This window comes from Theobroma cacao, chromosome 8 (genome assembly GCF_053813885.1).
Source record: "Theobroma cacao isolate CCN51 chromosome 8, ASM5381388v1, whole genome shotgun sequence".
In the NCBI taxonomy this organism is placed as follows: domain Eukaryota; kingdom Viridiplantae; phylum Streptophyta; class Magnoliopsida; order Malvales; family Malvaceae; genus Theobroma; species Theobroma cacao.
The window spans coordinates 29,732,891-29,757,909 of record NC_142646.1 but is presented as its reverse complement, the minus strand read 5'-3'; the positions used below and the strand labels follow the sequence as shown (position 1 = coordinate 29,757,909).

At 33.0% G+C, this 25,019-nt stretch overlaps 1 protein-coding gene across 1 annotated transcript; it reads right to left on the bottom strand.

Moving 5' to 3' along the window:
• Positions 1-911: 911 nt before the first annotated feature.
• SMU1 (transducin family protein / WD-40 repeat family protein) lies at positions 912-23,230 on the bottom strand. Its single transcript, XM_018126056.2, has 16 exons — positions 23,063-23,230; positions 22,700-22,910; positions 20,829-20,981; positions 15,688-15,736; positions 13,923-14,006; positions 12,701-12,804; positions 8,833-8,919; positions 8,691-8,744; positions 7,057-7,152; positions 6,056-6,183; positions 5,637-5,763; positions 5,490-5,549; positions 5,290-5,397; positions 4,617-4,717; positions 2,745-2,796; positions 912-1,344 (listed from the first exon to the last, which is right to left on the bottom strand). Exons 1-16 carry the CDS (start codon positions 23,086-23,088, stop codon positions 1,246-1,248), a joined length of 1,539 nt encoding a protein of 512 aa, XP_017981545.2. The 5' UTR covers positions 23,089-23,230; the 3' UTR covers positions 912-1,245.
• Between the last annotated feature and the right edge of the window lie 1,789 nt (positions 23,231-25,019).

Here is a 25,019-nt window from a genome sequence, read left to right as displayed (position 1 = left end):
TTTATCAATGTCTTACGTGTTACTAAGGATATTATTATTCAAGTCCATATTCATTCTCGTACTAAATACTCCAATTAATGTTTAATGTGATAAATTTTAATGTATTGAGAGAAAATATTATTTATTATAATATCTTAAAGAGGGTCTTACTGCACTCATTAGCACTATATTAACGAAAAACAATATGAATTTTGATATTATATAACATTCAATCTAACATAAAAAATTTAATATCTTACGACCATGCTCGTGTTGGCTTTAGTCGACTCAATTATTAAAAAAATTATTTTTCATTCATCTTGCTTTGAAGTCAAAACATGAAAAATTATTTGTTGGATTTAAGCCGTCAAGCTTTCATTTACAAAAGTTTGACAAGATGAATGAGCCCATGACAGCAATCCTTGAATCATGTCACTTATAACTGGACCAACTATCCTTGATTTATTATCAATATTATTTTTTAAGAATGCCTTGCTTTTGGCTAATATCTATCCATTCAAGCTTGCTCTCATGGTTATAAACAATGACATTGTACACCCCATTGGGTTAATCTTTTGAAAAGAGAGTAATAATCTTGTGAAAAATGGCAATAAAGCATATCCAAACTTGACCCGATCCACACCAAACACCTCTGAAGAGAGGCAAACAGGGTGGCCGACGACGACGCCCTCCCTAAGAAATTGAAACTAAAGTTTGAATCATGAATCTCCATGTACCTAGCCATTTGAAAAGTAAAAACAATGCCAGCAGCTGCACATTGCATGCTACAAAGAATCCTTAGACTTGAATGATAAGTACTATTAATGAGCTTCTTAATTGACAATAAGGAACACAATTGACACATAAACGTGGTCTTAATGCGAGTAATAGGAATGGAATGCCTTCAAATGCATGATCACCAGAAATTCAAATGGGAAATAAACTGTGGCAAAGACTACCATTCGATTGCACAATAGCACAAGCCATCAACACCTAGAGCAGCTGTCCAGCTAAAAGCCATATGACATTCTTAAGTTTAAAGGAGAGTTAATTGTGAGCACATTTCTATTCTAATTCTCTATCTAAATTGTTAAGGAGGCCATCAATCAAATATTTGGGTTCTCTCCAAAAAACAGACACTCACTTTTGTACAAGGAAGCCAGCAACATCACAACTTGTAACAGCTTACCAAGAACACACATAACATGTCGAAAAGCTAAATTTTCTAAAGAAAAGAATAAAACATGAAAGAACAGATAATTGAATTTATGACTTCCATAATTTCATGGTGCAATCTTCAGCATATGTGGCAACAAGATTCCTGTGGGGATGATGAGTAATACCAATTACATCCTTTTCATGGACCTGCCATTGACATAAACAGACAACAAATATTACGTGATATAGAGTTACAGTACATACCATGCCGACTTTGGAATCTTTCAACATGAAGCAACTCTAAATGTAGAAAATATCTTATACTACATGGATAATACATTCCATTCAGTTGTGTGGTCAGTCTATGAAATTCAAGAACAATGCAAGGAAGGTACAGACATTGTTTAATGTAATACATATGAATTCCACACAAGGTTTCTAGAGATTATTAAAGTTTTGAACAAGCAGTGGGGTTATGATTGGCTCATACTTTCAAATGGGAAAAGCTACATGAGAGGATTTGTTAAACATTCACAGCCAAGTCTTCAATACATTACTGAATTGTTTTAGCTTCTAGATTGAGTGATTTTCTGATCTTTCAGTTCTCGAAAGTTTATATTCCAAACCCCACAGCTCACACATGTAATGATAATTGAGTACAACTTCTATAGTTCTAACTTCTAAGGACAGCGAATTTAGGAGTATAAAATATTTACATACCATGCCAAGACAAACACGAGTGCACATCCACACCTGTATATTTGATATATCACTTGACACAAAGGTTCAATGTAAGTAACAATACGAAATTATTGTTCAGACTGTTATGACTTCAATAGATTACTTTCCTTATGCTTTTGTTCTAATTTATTAAATATCTTACTAAATCCCCAAGATGAAGAATACGGGCAAGGTGCACACCTTCAAACATGCATAACTTAGCTAACACCCAACTCTTAAACACCATCTTCAGTTCAGGACACTGCCAATTGCCGCAAGAAACCCTATAACATCTTTACTCCCATGGTCAACATCAAACAGAACAGAGAAACTTTCTGAGCTACCAACACCCACCACCTTTTCCTTCTCAAAAGCCCATCATATCTCACTAGGAAAGTGTCTGGGTTACAGGTAATTAGAAGGATGGGCAGTAAATGCAAAAGGGACTCTCATTCACATTTGGAAACTTTTGTACAAAGGATGAATAGAATTCCCCAAGGTATTCACTTATTAAGCTCCTGGACAAAGGGATTGAAGAATATATACATCATTCTAACCTGATTTTTATTGTTTTCATTTGTTTTTTGACTTCCAAAATTGACTTATGTAATGGCTTTAAATCATAATCATAATATTATGGTAATAGTACACAAACCATCTAAATTATACCACCAATCCAATTTCATTTTTCTTTTCCTAAAGCTTGGCTTCTAGTTCGAGCTTAATTAGAATAAAGTTCACTTGAACAAAAATGGAGATACACTGCTCATTTTACTTTTTTTAAAATTTTGAAAAAAAAAAAGTGATTTTAAAATTGCAAAAGTGAAAGTAAGAGAAACCTTAAAGTGTTAGATCGACAAAAACTTAGCCTCAACCTGAGTGCTTACCGTCAGTAGATGCTCTAGTTTTCCAGTTTGGTAGCTGAAGCAGTACATATTCCTGCAGATATTAATAGGAACGAAATCAAAAACAAGTTAAAAATGCTGAAGAGACCGAGAAAAATATGTTACATTTAGAGCCATTATTAAGCAAGTAAAATTTGCATACATTCAGTAGCAAAAAGAGGCAAATCATGTTAATCAAGTAGCAAACATTATAAGTTCCCCATAGAAGACTGTAATGCTTGAAATTACAACTGCACCCAAACTTCACAACCAAAGGATATAGTGGCCTCCAATGAGAAAAAGGGTGCACATTCTACTCGATAAACCAATAAATTATGTCCAAGGGATAAATGGGTTAACAGTTAAGTCATTTGCAGCCACAAGTCATACTTCTTCCACTGCAATAAATCCCACACAGGAGGCTTTCTGGACCACATTTACCATAGTAGAGTCAGGATCAATACACCATGACAACAGAAGGAAAAATGAAAACTCAAACTAAATGATTCTGGCCATATGGAATTAGAATTCTTGCAGTCTGTTGCATAGAATCAGGGGTTAGGTTAAATTTGCCCCATTGTTAGAAGAAATAGTAGGTTTTGAAGGCTTAAGTCATCTTCTTAGCTCAAGTGGTAAGAAACATGAGATTGGGGATTTGAGGGAAGAAAAGGATTTCGTTTTTTATTTTAAAGGCAAGATAAATTTATTAATCGGAGAAATAAGTACACAAGCCCATAATTAGAAGGAGAATAAACAACCATCGAATCCATCCTATAGAGAATAAAAAAACAACCAGAGACAAAGACTGTAGCAACCAATAACCTTCAACCCCAATAAAACCAGCTCCCACTTCAACTTTTAAAAAAATGTAACAAAAACTTCATTGCCACAATACATCAAACACCTTAGAGACATTACTTAGAGGGAAGAAAAGAATTTCTAGTGGACAAGGAACAGTGAGAGGAAGAATGATAATAGCTAGACAAAAAACACCTGCAACATGAGAATGCACTTGAAGAGCTTCACCTCTCAAATTCCTGGAAGCACTACCATAAAGAGTGGAGAGAGAATCTTGGGAGTCATGAGTACGAGTGCACTTGTGTATTATTGGGTTATGGTTGGGTTCAGTTTCAGCCGGGTTGAGTCAGGTAACTCAGGTTGGGTCAAATTTTGCCACTTCCAAATAAGAAAAAGAAAATTGGCAATAAACCTTCTAAAGCATCCAGCCAAAACCAATTGGCAATAAGTAGAGAGGTCTAACTTGAAAATAAGATAACAATAAACTCTAAACTTAACCACTGAGGAATAGCAATACTTAATAGTTTACCTCATGTGTTGGCTGAATACTAACAACTAAAACAAAGACACCAGTAACAAAAAAGGGGCAACAAACAACTTGTCTTCTGATACCATATAACACACAACAAATTGACAATTGCTGGTTAACCCAACTCGAATATAGGGCCACATCAAAATTTGAACTTAATTGTTGTGGGATATTACCACATAACAAACATATATATGCAAGTGTTCAAATTCAAAGGGAACAATTTGTAATCATTAATCTGTTTATTCCAATGTACTGAGGCTTCTCAGAATGTCTACATTTTTAGGCCAACCATATCTACCAAACAAGAAACAGTGAAAATAACTTACCATGACCTTTTCATTAGTTACTTTACCAAAAATAAGCTGCCACAAAATTACAACAGCAATAAACATGTCAAGTTCCCAAGCTAAAACTAAAACCCCTCCTCTAATCATGCCAAATAAGAGCTGGTTAAAGAGATTTGCTTCCCTTGGAGGCTTTACAAGTTGATTCGGCCTTTACAATCTAAATCTTATATTTCTTAAAAGAATAATTTCAAGCATTACCTGTCCTCGCCTACACAGTATATCCATTCACCTTTAGGTGACACACAAGCGGCAGCAAAATCCCCACCCTCCTTTTTACCAGATGAGAAGCTTTTCACAACCTGCACCACAACCATTTTGGAAGTAAAGTATGACCAAAAAAAACTCATTTCCATCCCACCAGCATATAACAAAAAAATTATGAGTTCATAAAGTATTAGCTTTACTACAAGCAAACATAATATTACAATGGCTAATCACTAATGTTATCGAAGAGTATAAAGATTTTAGGCTCACAAGCCAATATTAAAAAATTATAACTTCAAATTCAATTTTTCTTATCAAATTCAAAATTTCTACAGTATAGATTAATGAGTTACAACTTGGAACAGATAATGCTTACTATGGTATAGCCAACATAGAAATCAATAAGATAGAAAGAAAAAAAAAAGACCATAACAGAAAGGTGGAATTGGTGGTCAAGGAGAACATGATTTGATAATTTGAACTAAAACCATAGCAATTTGAAATATTCCAAATAGGACCACTATTAAATCTCCAACAATTGAATATGCTTTGATGATCAAGAAGATGAGACAAGCATCAATGCAATAACTTGGGAAACATGCTTCTTCAGTTTAGTCATAACAATGTGAAATCATATCAACAGGACTAAAATTGTTTTGGAACTTACCTGTCCTTGAAGTGTCATGATGTATATTGATGACGTCTTATTGCATACAATAATGTGATCTGTGTTTTTTGGGAAAAGATGAACGGAATTCACTGAAGCATCACCACCCTACAAGTCAAAAGATGGAAAGAAAATATATAAAGGCAAACAGAAAAATTATGGTATCTGATATATGCTAACTTAATTGGGAAATAGAATACCCTTAAAGGAGGAGGTGGCTTAAATGTTTGTAGGCAGTCTGTTGTTTTTACATCCCAGACCTAGAAAAGGCAGCCCATGATCTGTTATACACCAAAGAAATGACTAAAAGAGGGCCAGATACTTGAATACATGTATAAATAGTTTACCTTGACAGTGCAGTCACTGGAGGCAGTAATAATACGACTTCCATCAGCTGTAAAAATGGCATCATTCACATAAGATGTATGGCCACGAAATTCCTTCAGCAACTTTCCAGATTTTAATCCATGGATTCTGTACCCAAAAAAAAAAATGGGAGGAAAGAAGCAACCATAAAACTTGTCAGATATTGCATCTGGACATCAATATATCACAACCACTGACATGTAAAAATATTCAGCAACCAAAGCAATCGCTGATGGACATGGGAATTTCAGAATGGAAAAAAAAATTACAAATAAAGGAAAAAATTGGTCCTAGGTGGCAACAAAGATAAATTGTTCCGTATTAACTACTTGCTTCTCATGCATGCACTTAAATTTGACATAATAGAGTATATGCAAAGGAGATGGCCATATACTAAAACCTTGCAGTGCTATCAAAAGATGTACTTAGTAACTGGCTTCCATCACGAGAGAAGACAAGACTTGTCACACCTTGAGAGTGTGCACGTTCAAGACGACGCAAGCATTGACCTGTCCTTATGCGCCAAACCTGAAAATATGTTACAAATCAGAAGTTTCTTACGTGACTTTCTTAAGATTCCAATTGTAAATCAATGACATTTGATTTCACAAAGAATACTGCAACATTGAGAAAAACTGGAATAACACACGAAATACCAACTTCCTTCAAGAAAAGGTCTAGAATCAGGTACTAGTCAAGTACATCTGATAAACCTACAAGATGAAGCCCAACCATGAATATGGAACATCAAATAGGTTCCAAAAACCCAAATTAGACATATCAAATAAAAACCATCCACAACAAGTTTTAAAAATTGTTTCAGCTATTGATGTTCTTGGCATGGTAGAAACAACTGCTATTTTAAATAGTAGCATTGTTCAACTTGTTTCATGTTATGTCATGTGGTAGCTACCAGTCACTTTAGCTGTGGCATTGTAGCTTCCTCATTGCTCTTGTGATGGAAAAGGAGCTGCACTTTTACTTTTTGAATCATTGCAAGAGTCACAAGAATCTTAAACCAATAGAAATCATTCTTGGCACTGCATACAAGTGTTTTAAGTAAAACCAAAACCTTTAAAACAAGGGAAACATGAAAAGAAAAAGTAGCAACAACTGAAGATCCCAAGTATTAATACCATCAAAAGTTATCAGATTCCTGGGACCCAAAGTTGACCGAAAAATGTCAAGCAGCCATTAAAATACCATATAGAACTGCTATTATATCATCAGAAAACTACTAATTCTATGAGGCTTCTCACAAACATGCTTTCATTAGACAACATGCATTCCTGAAACAAATGGCAGATGTTAAATAAAGAAATTGCATGTGATTAGGACGATACTCTTGTCTGGAGCACAGACAACCAGAATATTAATTCAAGCATACGCAACTGAACTCACCTTAATCTTTCCATCTTGTGACCCAGATGCAATCATCTCTGAATCTCTGCTAAAATCAACACAAAGGACAGGATCATCATGCATCATGAACGTTTCCTGAGATGATATATCAGTAATAGCACAAATGTTAAAAAATGAATAACATAAAGCAACAAAAGGACAAGAAAGAAATACAATCATCCATCCTCTCCTGAACATTGGTGGACTGCCATATCGGGGTTGCTCTTTGTATGTTCATGTTCAAAATCAAAGCATGATTCTCACTAACAAAGTCATAGGTAGTATCAGCAAACATACAGTTTCAGAACTAATCAGCTTACAGAACACAAGTATGTGAGACTTTCTATAAAGCAACCTCACCATAATTCACTAACTTTGCACTGGCTAATAGAAACATGAGTCAATTGGACACTACATCTGTTAACTGTCTCTCCCAATACCTATCTACATTAGAGCTTTTCTTACAAACTCTCTACATCTTTAATTTGATCACTAATGAAGCCCATCTTCATAAGCTGTTCAGATAAAAACTCCCATTCAAACAGGTTTCAAATATGGCAGATAATCTTGAAGATAAAACTTACTTACAGATGAAGTGATTAAAGGTTAAGATGTTCCAGCTATAAATACACTACATCAGAAAAGACATCTAGATGAAAATTCACCAAGCAAATTCAGACTTTCATCCAAGCAAGCCAGGTGAGGGCCCTGTTAAAGCACAAGAACGAAACAACCAGGGTGCTCAATGACAACAAACCTAACTGTGAATCGTACTAAGCCATCATGAGTTTGGCTTAGCTTAATTAACAGCTTACTCAAGCTATTTAACTCAAACAATGTGGGACACAAATATTCAAGATCAAACATGTCCATGACAAGCATCCTAATAATGTTATTTTATCTTATGTTTGTTATTTTATTGTAGGATGCTCATTATACATGCACTTTAAGCAAAAATCGCATGTCACAAACAAATTTCATAGAAGAGAAAGCAAAAGATCATTTGATTTGCAAGCAATATATGATAAGCACATAAGGAGGCATAACTAATAACAACACCACATGAGGCACTCGCTTTGATAATAATCTAACACCAAATGATGTGAGAAGATAGATATATCCAATTATGTACACATTATAACAGAAGAAAATGCATTGAGTTTATGATCAATGAATTCATGCAATACGTATTAAGTCCAGATCAAGCTCAGGCTGAGCACAAACATAATCCTCATTCAACAATCTAACTTCATGTCTTCATTTTACCCTCACAGGAAACAAAAGTTCAACCAAGGGGAAACAAATAAACACACTCTCTGTAATCATAAATAAGATGCTTTCTTGCCGATATTAAGATCAAGGTTATATTTTTGATAGTTTTAGTTTACATGCTAAACAAACAAAATCTATATCCATATTTTAACTTATTAATAAGAATATTTCAAGATGCTGCAATACATGATAAAACAAGTAGAAGCGAGTTGGCAAAAGTAATCCTTCCATAAAGTACAACAACAAACGCTTATGTACAATGAAAATAGGTTATTTTTCACCAGGCTGCTTCCATTTGGTATTGGAAACAGAAAAGAAAAAAATAATAAAATAAAATAATCTAAAAGAAACAAAATACTCACATCAGCCTGGTACTGAAGATCCTTCTTCAGCTTTCCGCTTATGTAATCCCAGACCTATTAACAACAAAACAGCAAACAAAATCAAACGTCATCAATATATTTTGCACTATCGGAGATGTTTTCCCTTTTGAAGATATCAAACCTCAATAAATCCATCAACAGAAGAAGAGACAAGAAACTGCCCATCTGGTGAGAATCGAGCACATTCTGCATGACATTTCTTCCCAAACTGCACCAGCAAAACCACCAGGATAAAGTAAAAAAGGATGAAGAGATTGAATGTTATATAAGATTACAGAAAACATGCACAGAAAAACTAGCTATAAAACCAAAAAAGCTAAAAACTTTCACTTTCCAAGAAATCTACAGCAAAAGCATTCACCTTCTTGAATTGCTACAAAACTCATGTCTATTGGCAGTTAAAAACGTTTTTGTGGGTTCCACAATAAGAAATATCAGTGACAAACATTCAATTGAACTCAAATCAAGGCATGCCCAAACTATAAACGCAACATGAACCCTCTATCTTACTTATGTTACATGCCAAGCATTTTCTTCTTAATAACAATATTTTGAAAAAGGAAAGAATAAAAAAAAGAGATGGCACAAGCCAAATATATAGAAGATAGACAAAAGCACTTGTAGAAAAGGCTGTTCACACTCCAAAGTACATCCTCAAGATATTCACATACCAAATCTCCTTTCACTACTTCAACTTACATATATTTTTGGTTTATCTTCTACACTCTTTCTGTTTCTATTTGATTTAAAACACTATAGCACAATAAAGGCCTAAGAGAATGTGATAAATCATCTCAAAGGACCAATTTTCTCATCTTAACTTCAATTAGGGGCATCTCTACTTAATTTAAATCTTGCTTTTTTCTTATAACTTGTCTCAGTTTGAAACTTGTCTTAAAATTCTTTCCATCCACTAGTTTTATTTGCATATTATCTCTCACTCATGCCAACAACTTCAGCCATAAAATAACCAACCTCCAAATGATTCAATAATATTCTTCCTCCTGTTTAGCAGGAAGCCAATTATCACATATCATTCTGATTGAACTTTGAAAAAAATAATAAAAGAAAGGTTTAATTATTCATTGGGTACTTGAACTATAGTCAAATGTTTGATTTGATATATGAAGTTTAAAAATGTGCAATTAGGTACTCGAACTTTGCTTCCATTGATCATATTGCACATATCACTAACTCATTAGGCCGAAGTATGATGTCTCCCATATAGTCAATGAAAATACACCACATGACCATATATTCCCATGTCATGGGTTGAAGGTGAAAGAATTCCACTGATGACATTGCATTAAATGGACATGTGGCATACTTTTAATGGTCATCAAGGACACATCATACTTTGGCCTAACAGAGTTAGTGGGATGTCCGATATGGTTAACAGAAGCAAATTTTGAGCATCTAATAGTGCATTTTGAAAATTTAGCCACCAAATCAAACATTTGACTATAGTTCTTTACCAAATGCATAATTAACCCTAAAAGGAATCCAATAAAACCAAAAGCAGTAGTGCTTTTTGGCTATTCAATCAATGCAAACGAATGTTCTCCAGGCACATGGGACAGCAGCAGAGAAGACTTAGAAAGGGAATTAAAATAATTAGAACAGAAAGCAACATGGAAGAAAAAGTGTAGGAGGAGCACTTTCTCTACTGTATAGGAGGATGGAGTCAACAATAAAAGGAGAATATTACTGTGTAGGAAATAAAGTAAGGAGAGCTAAATCAGCAATGATATGTTTCAACCAATTAAATTGAAGCACTAGTGAACAACAAGAATATGATAAGTAATTAAATTGGTTGCAAGTAAAATCTAAGCAATGAAATGATGGAAAGAGAAAAGGAATTCAGATTTCATGGAAATGCAAGCAGTAGTGGTAACAAAGGTAGCACTGTATATCAAGTCAAACAAACAATTTCTAGAACCTTCACTGCTGTAAAACATTGCGCCTTCAAAATACTTCTTAAGCCACAATACAGTTCACACAAACACAAAAACTCCATTTTACAACTAATCATGGGTGTTTCTGTAAATCTTTCACTACTAATATGAGATATGATGGGTTCTACAGGACATATTTCACAGAAAATGAAGATCCTTATGAGACAGATAAACGAATAGCCAGCTCAAAAAATCTATTACATGGTTTTCATTGTTTTCAATTCAAAAGCCGCATGTGAAACATTTAGCATGAGAAAATAGAACTGTGCTAGACAATTGCAAATAATAAATGGTATCGACGAAATTGAACAAATTTCAGGATAAGGTTCAAATTTACCATGGAACTATTTTTGGAACTTGGGCCCTCCAATTTTATCATATTACTTTTTCTTGGTGCAATGTTACCATCATACTGTGATTTCTGGTGCAATCTTAGTCACTTTTGGAAGGAATACAAATATACCATTAGAAATGTAGAATATTCATTTCCTCATGTTATCAAGATAAAACCTGAGATAATTAGAAGTTTTTTGTTTAAAACAATGGCAACCAGGCCATTATGATAATATTTTATTTAGAATAAAAAGTACTACGAAGAAAAATTGTTGAAAATAAATGAATACAATTAAAATACTACAAATATTTTAAACCATTTATTGACGGGAAAAATATCAAAATTATTTTTAGTAGAAGAACGAAAAGATTATTGATTTGATAGTAATTTTTGATATGTCATTATTTTATAAGTTTGATTTAGTCTAACTGTAATTTTTTGAATTTTTTACTTTAATAATTACCACATCATCCTGTTAACAGTAAAAGTCATCTTCTTAACAGTCAAATGGTGAAATTACACCAAAAATCGTAGATTGAAAGAAACATTGCACCCAAGAAAAGTAAGATGGTAAAATTGGAGACCCCAATATAGTACAATAATAAATTTGACCTTTATTCCAATAATTTCTACTCTTGTCTGCAGTTTAGGCCAAAAAAATAATCAAATAAGTTTAGCATGGTTGAACCCCATTTAAAACTAGAACTTATGAGCTAAATTGACTATTACTACCCTGGAACCTAGGTGAAAAAAAAAATCTTCTCATACAGAACACCTATAAAATTTATAGGTGCCAAGCCTAAAGATGATTTATATGCCATATCAAACTCAAGAAGATATGGCACGGCAAAAAACAGAGAATTACTAATTCAAATTCCAAATAGAATACCAGTATTTTTTACTGAATGAAGACGACCAAAAGATTTAGATTGTTGTGGCTTCAGCTCATTTTTGGTTTTGAATCTTTAACTTTTTAAATATATCCAGTTGACTGAGTTCAGGTTTTGTGCAAGTCAAATTTGGGTCATCCATGTTAAGTAAGCATTTGTCACCTTTCTAAACTGTTCCTCGCCTAGACCAACGGTAACTATGTGGTATCAACACCTTCTGCTCTCACTGATCCTAGTCCAATAATTGCTACTTAGATAATTGACCCTAGTCCACTAACACTAAGCAAAATTCAAATGACTATCATTTATCACACTCTGTAATATGTCTCAAAAAACATTTTCCTTCTAATAAATTATAGGAATAGAAAATGTTGGATCAGCAAACAAGTGCTTCGCTACAGTAGTTTGTTTTAAAGCCTAAGAGGAAATAAACTTTGAAGGAAAAAGAAAAAAAGATTAAAAAGCTCTATTATGATTATTACAACATTTTTACCTTCTTTAAATTTTATTTTAAAAGGAAAAACCTAAAAGATAGATTTTACTGAATGAAACACAGATACCCATCAAAATTTATCAATAATTAAGCAAACAAATAAACATCAAGATTTTTCAATCTAAAAAAAAAGGAAGTACACAAGAAATAATAAAGTAAAACAAAACATTAAAACACATTCAGTTTCCCAGACAGAGAGAAAGGACACCATGTTAGATCTACAAAAACCTCATAACCAAAACAATAAGCTGATATAAAAAAAAAATAAAGAAAAGCAAGTAGCATACAATGTCAAAGCACAGAACAATAAAACTTACTCTGACTGTATGTGATAGGGTTGTTGGATGCATGTCGTCTATGTCTTGTTTCATGGCCGCTGTCCCTCTAAATAAGTCAAACTGTGTTCCTGGAGGAAGCAAACCTGAAAAAGACACATATAGAATGATGACCCCAACAATAAATAAAAATAAAAGTAAACAAAACCCAAATCCAACATGCTAGAAAGAATAACTGGCTGATTAAACTTGTTAAGTAAGCTCAAAGAAACTAGCCTTTTTTTTAGTTTTACATTTTTCTCTTCTTTAATTTTTATTTTTCTCTTCTCTCTTTTATCTATTTTTATCCAACTCCACAACCTTTTTTTACTTTCCTTTTCACACCCATGCATCTAATGTAATGTTTCACTTTGCTCCCACCACCCCTTCTTGGTTTAAGCTTTATTTCCTTCCCATATCTTTATACCTCTTGGAATCTTCTCATATTTGTTTTTCTTTTTCCTTTCCTTTTCCCTTACACTACTGCAGATCTATCTTTTCTATGTCAAACCGGTAAAATTTTGGACAGAGAAAGTGTTCAGTGGCCATGGTTGCTTTCTAATCTTTGTGATGTTTAAATACTTTGCACGCTTTGCCTTTTGGTGTGAGAAAAACATTCACACTCCACTTAAAAAGGCAAATGCCTCTGAGGTGTTGCATCCTTTTATCACCCCTCACAGCAATCTTTTAGCACTTCATCTAGAGTCCGGCCTCAATGTGCACTTTGTAAACAATTTTAAACAACAAGATCAAAAGCACCATATATATGTATCTACTAGCATTGCAACTCTTAACTTCACCAAGTTTTGATTGCCTCCAAATTTGACTTTTGGGGCATATTTGATTAATGTACAGCAATTAGTTTGTGCTTCATTGAGTTGTCATTTAGTAGCCCATTTTTCCTTCATGAAATTTACAGTTTCAAAACTTAGACACTATAGAAGTCCAAATAAAGAACAAAACTCTTAGCTTCACTAAGTTTTGAATGCCTACAAATTTGACTTTTGGGGCATATTTGATTAATATACACCCATTAGTTTGTGCTTCATTGAGTTTGTCATTCAGTGGCCCATTTTTCCTTTATGAAATTTACAGTTTCAAATCTCAGACATTATAGAAGTCCAAATAAAGAACAAAATAGATGGTAAAGAGAAATTATTATGCACCAAATCAACAAGAAACCAACAAATGATGCTTCTTCCTGTCACTTTTAGCATAGATGTACCTTGATGCTGCTGCCATTTTAAAGCCTGACCAATCAAAGCCATTAAACGTGAAGGTGGCACAACGCTCACTTCGGCAGCAATGGCTGAAATGCAAAAGGATAAATCATCTATCCAACTCATAAAATTCATTCAAGCATGAAATTTGCATATTGAAAATATATAAAATTTACAATGTCAATCTGCAAATCTATTAAAATTCGTCATCATCTGGACTGAACATTAAGGTGACCCCCTAATGTAATGAATCACTAGAGAAATGTTTGTCAAAGACAATGTGAGGTAATTTAAACACTGCAGAACAGAGTTTTTTATTCTTTTTTTATTCTATATATCTCTGGAAAAGAAAAAGAATATGGCATTGGACAGATTTCTAAAAATTATGCCTACATGAGCATCCATGGCTTGTATTTAGAAAGTAGTGAATTTCCAAGGTTTAAAAGATGCAATGACAGGGGTGTGCTTGCCTCAATAAACATTAATCACAACCTAAAGTTATATTTAACCACTACTTTATTACATACTGCAATAAAGCAATGGATTAATCATAGTAACACCATCACACTGTTGCAATTTGCAATGACTTACACTCCTCTTACTTTAAGAAGTAATAGGTGTTACAAATTGCCATCTTTTGCCTAAATAACTATAAGGTTCTGACATATGTATGCATATTACTTCTGATTACTATCAGCATTTATTAGAAAAATATCAATTTCTAAAAATGCAGAGAGAAAAAGGCATCTGGATTACATGTCCAATATGTGATTGAGATGCCCAGCAAGAAAAGGAAATTACAATAACAAGCAATAACATTAACAGCAAATTAGCTGAAAGAAAACTATTCTTAGAATTATAATATCGATTATTCATAAATATCTAAAGCTGGAAATGCTTGTAACTACCTTTTCATTGTACATATTATTCTTATTTTCATAACCTAAGAGCTTTTTATAAATATTTAAACTTAAGTCCCTTGAGGTTCATAAGCATGTAACTTCCCTGAAAAATATACTTTAGGTCAGCCTAACACCTAGTTCTTACTTATTCTGTTATACACTCCCTCCCCTTCTTGTTAAGTACATTAATCATTTTATCAAATTGATAATTCCATCAATCTTGATTATCAGACTTTTTGAAAAAAAAAAATTACAAATATACTCCTCGAAAATTAGAGGCTCCATATAGCTGTTGCTTCCACCCCTTGTTCTTTGTTTCCTTAGATTTTGTCTTTAAGTAAAAGAAATTAGGAAAAAGAAAAGGTAAGATCATATTAAATTAAAATTTATCAGATGATTACAATGTAAATGAATCAAAACATAAAGGTGCTATATTATTTAGTTCTTCCAATAAAAAACTTTTGTATTCAAAGGCACTTTTTGCCTTTGGCCTTCTGAAGCAAAAAGAATATAACAAAATCAACAACCAATAAAACCTTAGGTGTTTTAGATACTTGCAAGCAAAAAAGCAAATAATGTATTTGATGCAAAAGCAAAAACATTTTTATGAAGAATTAAAAATTTAGAAAAAAGAATTCAAGGATAATAAAAATGATAGCTTTCTACATAGAACTAATATATATATAAAGTTTTTGTATATTTTAGTCATTTGCTTATTTTTACAGACATGGTTTGACTTCTTTCTATTTGCCCTAGACTTTAAGAAGTAAAAATAATTAGTAAGAGTAACAACGAAATAGAGTCTCAAAAAGCAATCTTTGAAGCCAAAGGTAAATGACCAGTAGAAGTTAAACGAGAATAGAAAAACCTTGGGCAATCTGTGCACGACGTTTCTCTTTTGTTGAGTCCTGGTAAGCCTGTTACATAACACAGAAGACATAAAACTTTTTACAAAACACATAGGACATAAACAATAAATCAAGAGCATGAATTGACTTGAGTCATAAAACTGTTGTACCAAGCTAATGAAACCCAGAAAATAAAACTAGTCAAGGTTCTTCTCACTTCTAAAGTTAGCATCTCTCAATGGGGCATGGCAGTTCAACAAAAATAAATAAAACCAAAGATTTGACTTTCTGAAATACACACAAAGGAACAAAACAGAATGTTTGCAAATAAATCTCTCTTTTATAGTGGCATGAAATGAGAAAAGGAAAATTTTGTTAAAACAGGCCAAAAGGATTTGGATCTATGAGAGCATGTGAACTAAAACAAATTGGTAACAAGTGGAGAGAGCTAACCTAAATATAAGACCACAACAGACCCCAACCTCAAACAATGGGAGATAACACCACTTAGCACTTTTTCTCATTTCATACGCATGCTCAATGTTAACATCAACTTAAACAAACAGGCATATCACAGGGGCAATGAATACAATGCAGCAAGTAACAAATAACATATAACTGATGGAGCAACAAACAGTCAGACCTAATATCATGCTAAAGCATCCAACTGAAAACTAATTGGCAATAAGTGTTTTACACCCAACCAGAAACAAGGCCATCAAAAAACACAAAACCAATATGTAGGAACACCACCTAACATCTATAGAAATTAATAAGAAAACAAAAAAGAACAATTATCCAACTAAAAATAAACAGTTCAATTTCTTTTAATGCAGTTGGCTAGGGAACTCCGAAGAAAGAAAATAGAAAGAATATCTGTTGTTACACAAGTCCAAGTGCAATTGCTATGAAAACCAACAAAACAACTGAAAATAGCAAAACTTACGACAACGTTAAACCCAAGGCTTTTAAATTGTTCAGCTAAAATGCCTACAAGCACAGCAAAGACAAGGAGAAATCTCACTGTTATCAAGAAGGATGCCAATGACAAGTGATTGTAGCTCTCAAATTCACCAATCCATAAGACTCAATATGCACAAGAAACAGTCTCTTACATTTTATTTCTACATAAAAGAGATATACTCTTTGCTAGATGCTATTTTGCAAGCTTATCATTGATCATCGCAACCCTATCTGAGATTGTGACCTTAGTTTTATATTCAATCTAATTTTACAATGGATTCTTGTTATGGAACACAAAAAACATAGCTACTTTTATGGTGGTTTTAAACTAAATTCAAATTTTGCAGTGTTTCGCTGGCCCAAGTTCAAGCTTTCATTATGTTTTGTTATTATACACTGTAACTGGTTTATACTTTTAGAGAATTGAGGGGACGAGACATCTGTGATTGGAGATATCCTGACCATTTTGTTTGTTTGTGTTTAGAGGAATTTCAAGCTAAGGTAAATATTTGTTGTCTATGGCTTGAAATAGCCACTGTTTGGCATCTTGGTGACGGGTTAGAGCCCACTTAATAGATGTCTCAACATCCCTTGTCAAATTAAACATGTTTTTCTACTTTTCCCTACATGACGTACCACGAATAAAGGACTTTCATGTAGAGAAAACATAACAGAATGTCCATTTTCAGCTTAGGAAAATGTTAAAGCGCACATTTATTGTCCAACATGGTATCCATATACACAATAAAATTGTCCTCGCATTTGTTCATTAGCAAGATCTGCCAATGTGTTTACTTGGACATAGTGTCAGCCATAAACGTAGGACAAATCAGGGCTTAATATTGATGAGCTTGGGAGCTATAATGTTTCGTAGTTTCCATCTTTTTCATTACAGTGAAATTTATACTTGTCTTGACCTAGAACATTAAAATGCAGAGTACCAACATTAAAAATTGCATAATTTACTCACACAAGCATGATCATGACTCACAACTAAACAAGGTATGGCACACCACATGTCACAATCCTAGAGAGTCTCTAGAACCTTCATGCTCTAGAACCCTACAGAGAATACTTCAGGACCTATCTAGAAGATATATGGACTATATGCTCCAGATGCACACTAGTGCTGACACAATAACCTATCCTCATCAGCCTGCAAATGTGTCCAACTGTATGGCATTCCAACACTGCCACATTTATTGGGCCTACTCCAAACGACTATAACACGCGTCATCTTACCCATTCACTATAAGTGGTCTTCTCTATGTAATGGAGTGGCCTCCTCCCCTCATTTATAAACAACATACTTGAATAATAAAGCTCTCTTTTCTCAAGCTTCTCTCTGTATTTTCTCTCTAGCTCAGTTGTGAGAGTGTGCAGCACTAGTAACAAGGGTGAGGCACCGTTGTGAGGCAGTAGTGCTGGATACTATAGTAAGTGGTGCTGATCTTGAGTCACTGGACTCTGCATTCCATTGCTTAAGAGCTGCACAGGCCTAGAGCTTATCTCTCCACCATAGTATACGAGTGTGGTTGTCCCAAGTTGAGTAGAAGTCGAATTGAAGGCACAATATATGCATAGAGGACCAAGGAAACCATCCAACATGTATGTACGAGCCCTTTTTATATGCTCCTCATGGGCTCAAGATTTGACTTTTCTTTCCCAAAGTGTAATTCAATGAATAGCCACCAACCAAAAGGAATTCATGTGATTTAACCTCAACATGCCACACCCTACTCAAACCTTCAGCTCTGATACTAATTTGTTAGGAGAAAAGCCAAAGCTTGAGACCACAAAGAGTATACCAAAAGAGCCTATATATGCATGCTGGCACCACTTGAATCCAAAAGCTTAAGTTGGTGGGTTCTTAGCTCCTCCATGTATAAATTCCCTTTCCCATCCCTCTTTTATCGGATATGGGACAACCACACTCACATGTGAACCTTAGCAATAACAGTCCCATGACAACAAACAAAGAAGTAAAAGATGCACTGTTCACTACCATTCTTAAACATACAAGACCTATCAACAACAATCAATTTCTAATAAAGAGATTAGCTACATTTCAGGCTTCTTCAAAGCTGCAATTTAGGCTAAGTACCTATCCAATGAAACTCAATACAACTATCATCAGCTCAAAATAAAGGAGCACAAATTCAGCTATTTTTACTAATCTGAAGTCAACCATATTATGCCTCACATGTGCATAAACACGTCAGCTAGTAATTACAAATGATTATCCACATTCTCCTATGTTCCCTCTAGAGGCGTAATACTCAAACCCAAACTCATCCCTCACGCCCCACCAGTCCCCAAATATCAAGTAGCCAATGTGCTGGGAAAGGGAAACACCACTCACTTCCATATTTTGCCACAAAATGTTTTGAATTATAAACTTGCTCTTAAGAAAATCGCAACAAAATAAAGAGAATTGGGTACTAATAAGAATATGTGTTATGAGATTGCATCAGCTCATCATCAATCTAACAATGACAACATGTTTCATCGCTAGCATTCAGATGATCCCTACTAGATGGTCCACAAATACAATTATTCTTTTTAAACTAGCCAGGGAAAGAAATACTGTTAGTCACTATATATTTAATTATTTTTTGTGCATTTTGATAACACGTAATTTAGCATCAATAGTATTTTGGAATATATAACAAGTTTATTACTTTTATAGCATTTCAAAATATTATATATTAGCACTAAACACATTCACTATTTTCATTTGCAGAAAAAAGCTTTAAATTTCAGTTCACCAAAATCAAAGAAACTAATAATATAACTACTGTCAGTAAAGGAAAACAGAACAGGCAAACCAAAGATGTTCTCAAAAAATCATACACACCCCTTTCATGCTGCAAAACCAATCAACATCTGGTAGCCATGATCAGTTGATACATAAATGTTGAATCAAATTGAAATTCAATCAGGCTCACTACACATGCATCAATACATAAATGTTGAGGCAAATTGAAGTAAAAGGTTGAATTATGTTTCATTTGTCTACTCAGACTGTTTGCCTTATTACAACTACAACTTTAAATTCATAAGAATTTTAGCCTTATCTACCTCTTGGTTAGTGGCATAGCCAGAAACTGTTTTCAGTGGGGTCAATATACTAATACAATACTTCCTCTGTCACAATTTCTTTATTTATTTTCCCTTTTTTGAATGTTTTGAAATTATGTCTTCTTTACTTCTTTCAAACACTTAATACTTTTACTTTTTCATATTTCAAATTTACTATTTGTGGTTTTTATTTTTTGATATTAAAAAGCAAGGAACAACAATCATATAAAAAATCTTAAATGTTCTTACAAAATAAACTAAATTCAAAGTTTTTTCTTAATATTCGTGAAAGTCAAAAGGGGATATACAAAAAGAACCAAAAGGAGTATTATCTTTCACTATACACAAATATAAGAATATAAAATTTTTCATACATAAATCTTTAAATAATAACAATGTTATTACAGAAAAAATTAAGATTCAAAAAACAAAAAGAAAATATTCAATGTAAAAACATTCCTTTACAATTATTACAATGAGTTTTCATATTTTGAAACTATTGTATATTGTTGCTTCATTATCAACATTTATCGAATACATCTTTTTCAATATTTCTAATCAAACAACTATGCCTCAAACTATCTCCCATTCGATTCAACTATAGATTCCGTATTATTTTGTACTCACAATTGGCAAAATCAAGACTAGTCTTAGTAGAAAAAAAACTAACAGATAATTAATTCTTCTTTGTAGGCACTAAATTTTTTGGCTAGCTCCTTTCGAAACAAAAGCCAAATATGCGGTCTCTTTCTCACTAACTATAAATCGATCCCTAAATTTCTTTTATATTATAAATGACCCTTAATTTTCTTTTTTAGTGGGGTCAAGTCAAAATTTACTTAAACTTATAAAAATATTATAAAGGAATTTAAAATTTTAGTAGGGTCAAGGGACCCTAATCCTCAAGCTGTAGCTATGCCCCTGCTCTTGGCAAGCATTGAGGTATAAATAACTTAAAAGAAAAAAAAGAAGTGGCAATCATGAATAAATGGTAATTTTTATATATATTTATTTTGACAGCAAACCACACTGCATGTACCAAAAACAAAAGTGAAGCATATCATCATAAAACAAACAATGAAACAGTAAAAAAGGACATCAAAAGTAGGTTTCTTACCTCATTTGGATCAAAATAAGTTCTGACAAGGAGATGCTCTAGCCTCAAGTATCTTTCAGGTTGCTCTTGCTTCATAACCCCCATTGCCTGGGTTTGCCTCAAAATAGCACGTGCAGTGTCCAACTCTCTCAGTTCAATCATTTCTAATACAATCTGCAGAACCCAACACAAAAATGAGGAAATATAATGTGGGTGGTAAATAAAAAGCAATGGAAACAGGATTACCACAAAATGAAGATAGCAGACATGGCCTAATAATTTAAAGGATAGGCATCTCAATTATGACAAAGATTCATCATGCTGAGCTCAAGTTCAAGGTACAGGAGGACTACGAAGGACCTTGAGGAGGTGAAACAATCAAACTTTTATAAGCATGGACAATACATCAAGGACCTATTCTTCTTTTGACATTACACGACACCCATGGGATCCCAGATGCAAGGAGCAAAACTAAAGAGAAAAAAATGTGCTGTTCGTAGGTTGTTGTCTAAGATGATGTAATGGTGGTAGAAGAAAGCAGGAGACCATCTAATTTTTGGAGGTAGGGCTTGGAGGCCCTCTTATTGATTAAGATGTCATAAGTTATTTTTACATGTATGATATATATTTATACATATTGTATCTATATATTTGATAGATACATTGACATATAGATGTTTGTCTATCTATATTTTGCACCTTGCATTGACTTTGCATTTAATAATAAAAGACTCAACTTCTTATTGATCAAATTAATCAAACCTCTATACTATTGCAAGAAACTCCACAAAAAGGTAAGGAAATTCATTTGCGAATATAAAGAGGGAAGTAAAAGAACCATACAACACTAAATTTAAGAATAGGGTAACCACACAACCAAGCTAAGGACTATTATGACAGGGCAGCACAAAATTAAGGAACTCCAAAAACAGATTAAACTATGAAGATCCTCTTAAAGAATGGAAGAAAGTGATATGCTATAGACCAACAACTTTCAAATCAGAGATCTGACAAAAGTATATATTATAAACCCCTGGAAACATCACATTCAAAAGGAAAGAAAGAGTAATCAACATGTCGGTTAGACATCACCTTACTCACAAGCAATCTCTGCAAAGTGCAAACTACAGCTCAAGATTCCTTTTACTAATAAAATAACATAAAGTAAAAGGCTCAATCTCAAGTAAAACACAAGTAATCACATATAACCATGACGGACATAAAGCTTCTTTGGTAATTTGTAATACCACAAGATTAGTTCTTAGCCTCTGTAAACAATATTCTCCCCCTAATCACACTGCACTGCAGCATCACAAACTCCTCATTCTAATCCTAAATGATTATCAGTAATTATTCAAATTCCCCTACTACACTGCACCATGGGAGCTCAAAAGGCATTTGATTTCTACAAAATAATTACAGGTAAATTCCAACCATTACTTTTGCCACACATTTTGTTACTTACTTGTTACCTGCTAAAAAGGTACTGTAAGGCTACAAAATAGTAAGAGCTCAGCTTGACTGTTGATATTGATACTTGATTTTTGCTATATACATTTTACTTGCTAAAATGTTGTTATAACTTATAAAGCAAAAGCACCAATAGATATCAAAATCACTTGAATTGATTAAAATGCAACACAAATTCTTACGTAATTGTCCTATATAGAAAAAACAATCATGCATATTGTTATTCAAAAAAAAAAATTAACTCTTCAAAACTATTTTTTGCTTTTCAATCAATACACACTTTTTTTTCTCATTACTTCTGGAAGCAAAAAAGCCAGTAGCAAAGAAAACAGCCAAATACCACCCTCTATTTATATGCTTATAAAGAATTACACAGTAATGGGTATCCAAAACTAGTTAAAGTTGTCTGATAGAGTCCAAACCTGCTCATACAAATCTTCTAATTTATTCCTTGGGAGCTTAAGTTGAGCCACCTGAGGCAATATGGCATCCCACCTCCCACTGTTAACATCAGCAACAAACGTTTCGATGCTGTCTACAGTATTCAGAGACACCTGACACTCATTTTGTAGAGTTTGAAACGTTTGGTGCAAGGAATTTTCTTTGCAAAATTGGAGCACAATCTTAATAACGCTGGAAAGGACAAAAGAAATGTGAAATAACCAAAACGAAAGTTAGAATTTCTCTCAATTTACAGGGCATTTTACCCAAAAGCAGAAAGCGGGGAAAACAGCATGATTACTGCAAATTTCGTGAAGAGAAAATGTATAGAGAAGGGAACGTACTCTCGAGCTTCGATTTCCAGAGTCATGTTGGTTGTCGCAGAGTTAACAGGGGAACAAAGCGGCCGGAGGGAAAGAGGGGAAACAGTGTTACTCAACGTTTATTAGAATTTAGAAAGGAAGGCCCTCCTCGGTTTTGCTATTTTTGTTTGGACCAGGTTCTCTAGGAGCTAGGGTTCAGTCTGTTCGGGGGGTTTTGGGTTTGGGTTAGACACTGCCTAGTTTCTGAGTCCATGCTCCCATTTTTGGCCGGTAGAGAAAGCATAATATATAAAAAAATTATTTACCTTGCATGTCATGTATAAAAATATTATTATATATTATATTAAAATAAAAATTATTATATGTTATATTAAAAAAAGTTATTATATGTCATATTAAAAAAAATTATAATACGTCATATTTAAAAAAAATTATTACACATCACGTTCAAAAAATATTACAGTCATCTCCTAAAGCTCTACAAACAATAGAGAATATCTTTCCAACAAAACTCTTAAAAATTTTTTTACGAAATCATTAGGAAATGACATAAAATTTTGCAATTCATCAACAAAATCATATGAGAAGGGTGTTTTTTAAATTTTTTTATGAAATTTTATCATATAAAAAAATAGATAGAAGTAACTAAAACACAAAAACCGTTTTCTTCCCTACAGTTCTTTTCATCTTCTTCTTCTTTCTTTTTTTCCACTTTCTCTTTATTTCAATTTTACACTAAATTTGAAAAAATTGAAACCTTTTGTTTATTTCAAGATGGATGAAAAATCTTGAACCATTCTTTTCCTTTCTTTTGTAACCAAAACGCAAAAACCGTTTTCTTCACTACAGTTCATTTTCACCCTCTTTTTCTTTCTTTTTTTCTACTTTCTCTTTATTTCAATTTTGCACCGAATTTGAAAAAATTGAAGTCTATTGTTTATTTCTAGACTATGAAAAATCTTGAACCATTCTTTTCTTTTCCTTTGTTTAAATTCTTTTTATTATTAAGATTTTTGGAAGGAAAAATAAGTAAACCAAAAACATCATTTTTGCACCCAAGCATTTGTTTCATTAGTTGGTGCATAATCCCCCTGCCTAAAGAGTAGGATTCGAATCCCTCATCTCACAATCATAAAAAAAAAAAATCATTTTGAATGGTTTAAAAGACATGAGAGAGCTGAGAAAGCTGAATGGGCATTGTTTTGGATGGTGTGAGAGAGAAATCGAGAGTTTTTAATTTGTTTGAAAGGGTTTTAAGGTCATTTTCGTCAAGCCATAGCATAAGTTAAGTAAAAACAATTAATTTTATATCTACGGTTATTTTTGAAATGAGCTTATGAGATTAGTTATTTCTCACAATTAGCTTTCAATTGTTGTTAATCAAATCGGCACTTGTTATTTCACATAATGATGACGTGATATGCTGATTTGCCGTAGTGGATGATGATATAACTATAGACATTTTCACCCTTAAACGTAAAATAATAAACGGTATTTTGACTAATAACCGGTAATTATAAAAACTTATTTGATCTAAAATAAAAATATAGAAATTTAATTAAATGTAATAAAAAATAAAGACTTATTTAAATTTTTTTAAATAATGTAAGAGCATTTTAAGTATTATGCCTTTTAGGAAAAAACAAAAAGTTGGTTATAAAGGTCAAATTTATTCTTTACTTTATTTTTTTTTCTTTTTATTTTTATTGCAACTTTTACAATGAAACCACAATTTTTACCGCAATTTAGGTCGCCATAATTTTTTGTTCTTTACAAGTGACATGGAAAAAAGTTGAAATAATTAGATTTTTTCTTAAAAAATACCAATTGAGAATTGAAATTATTTTTAAGAAAATAATTCCACCTAAACTAACTAATATGATCATTGAAGTAACGTAAAATGCCATTAAAACACTACAAAAAAACACAGTATTTCCGACGAAAATCAAACAAAAAATTTTAATGTTATTTTCAATGA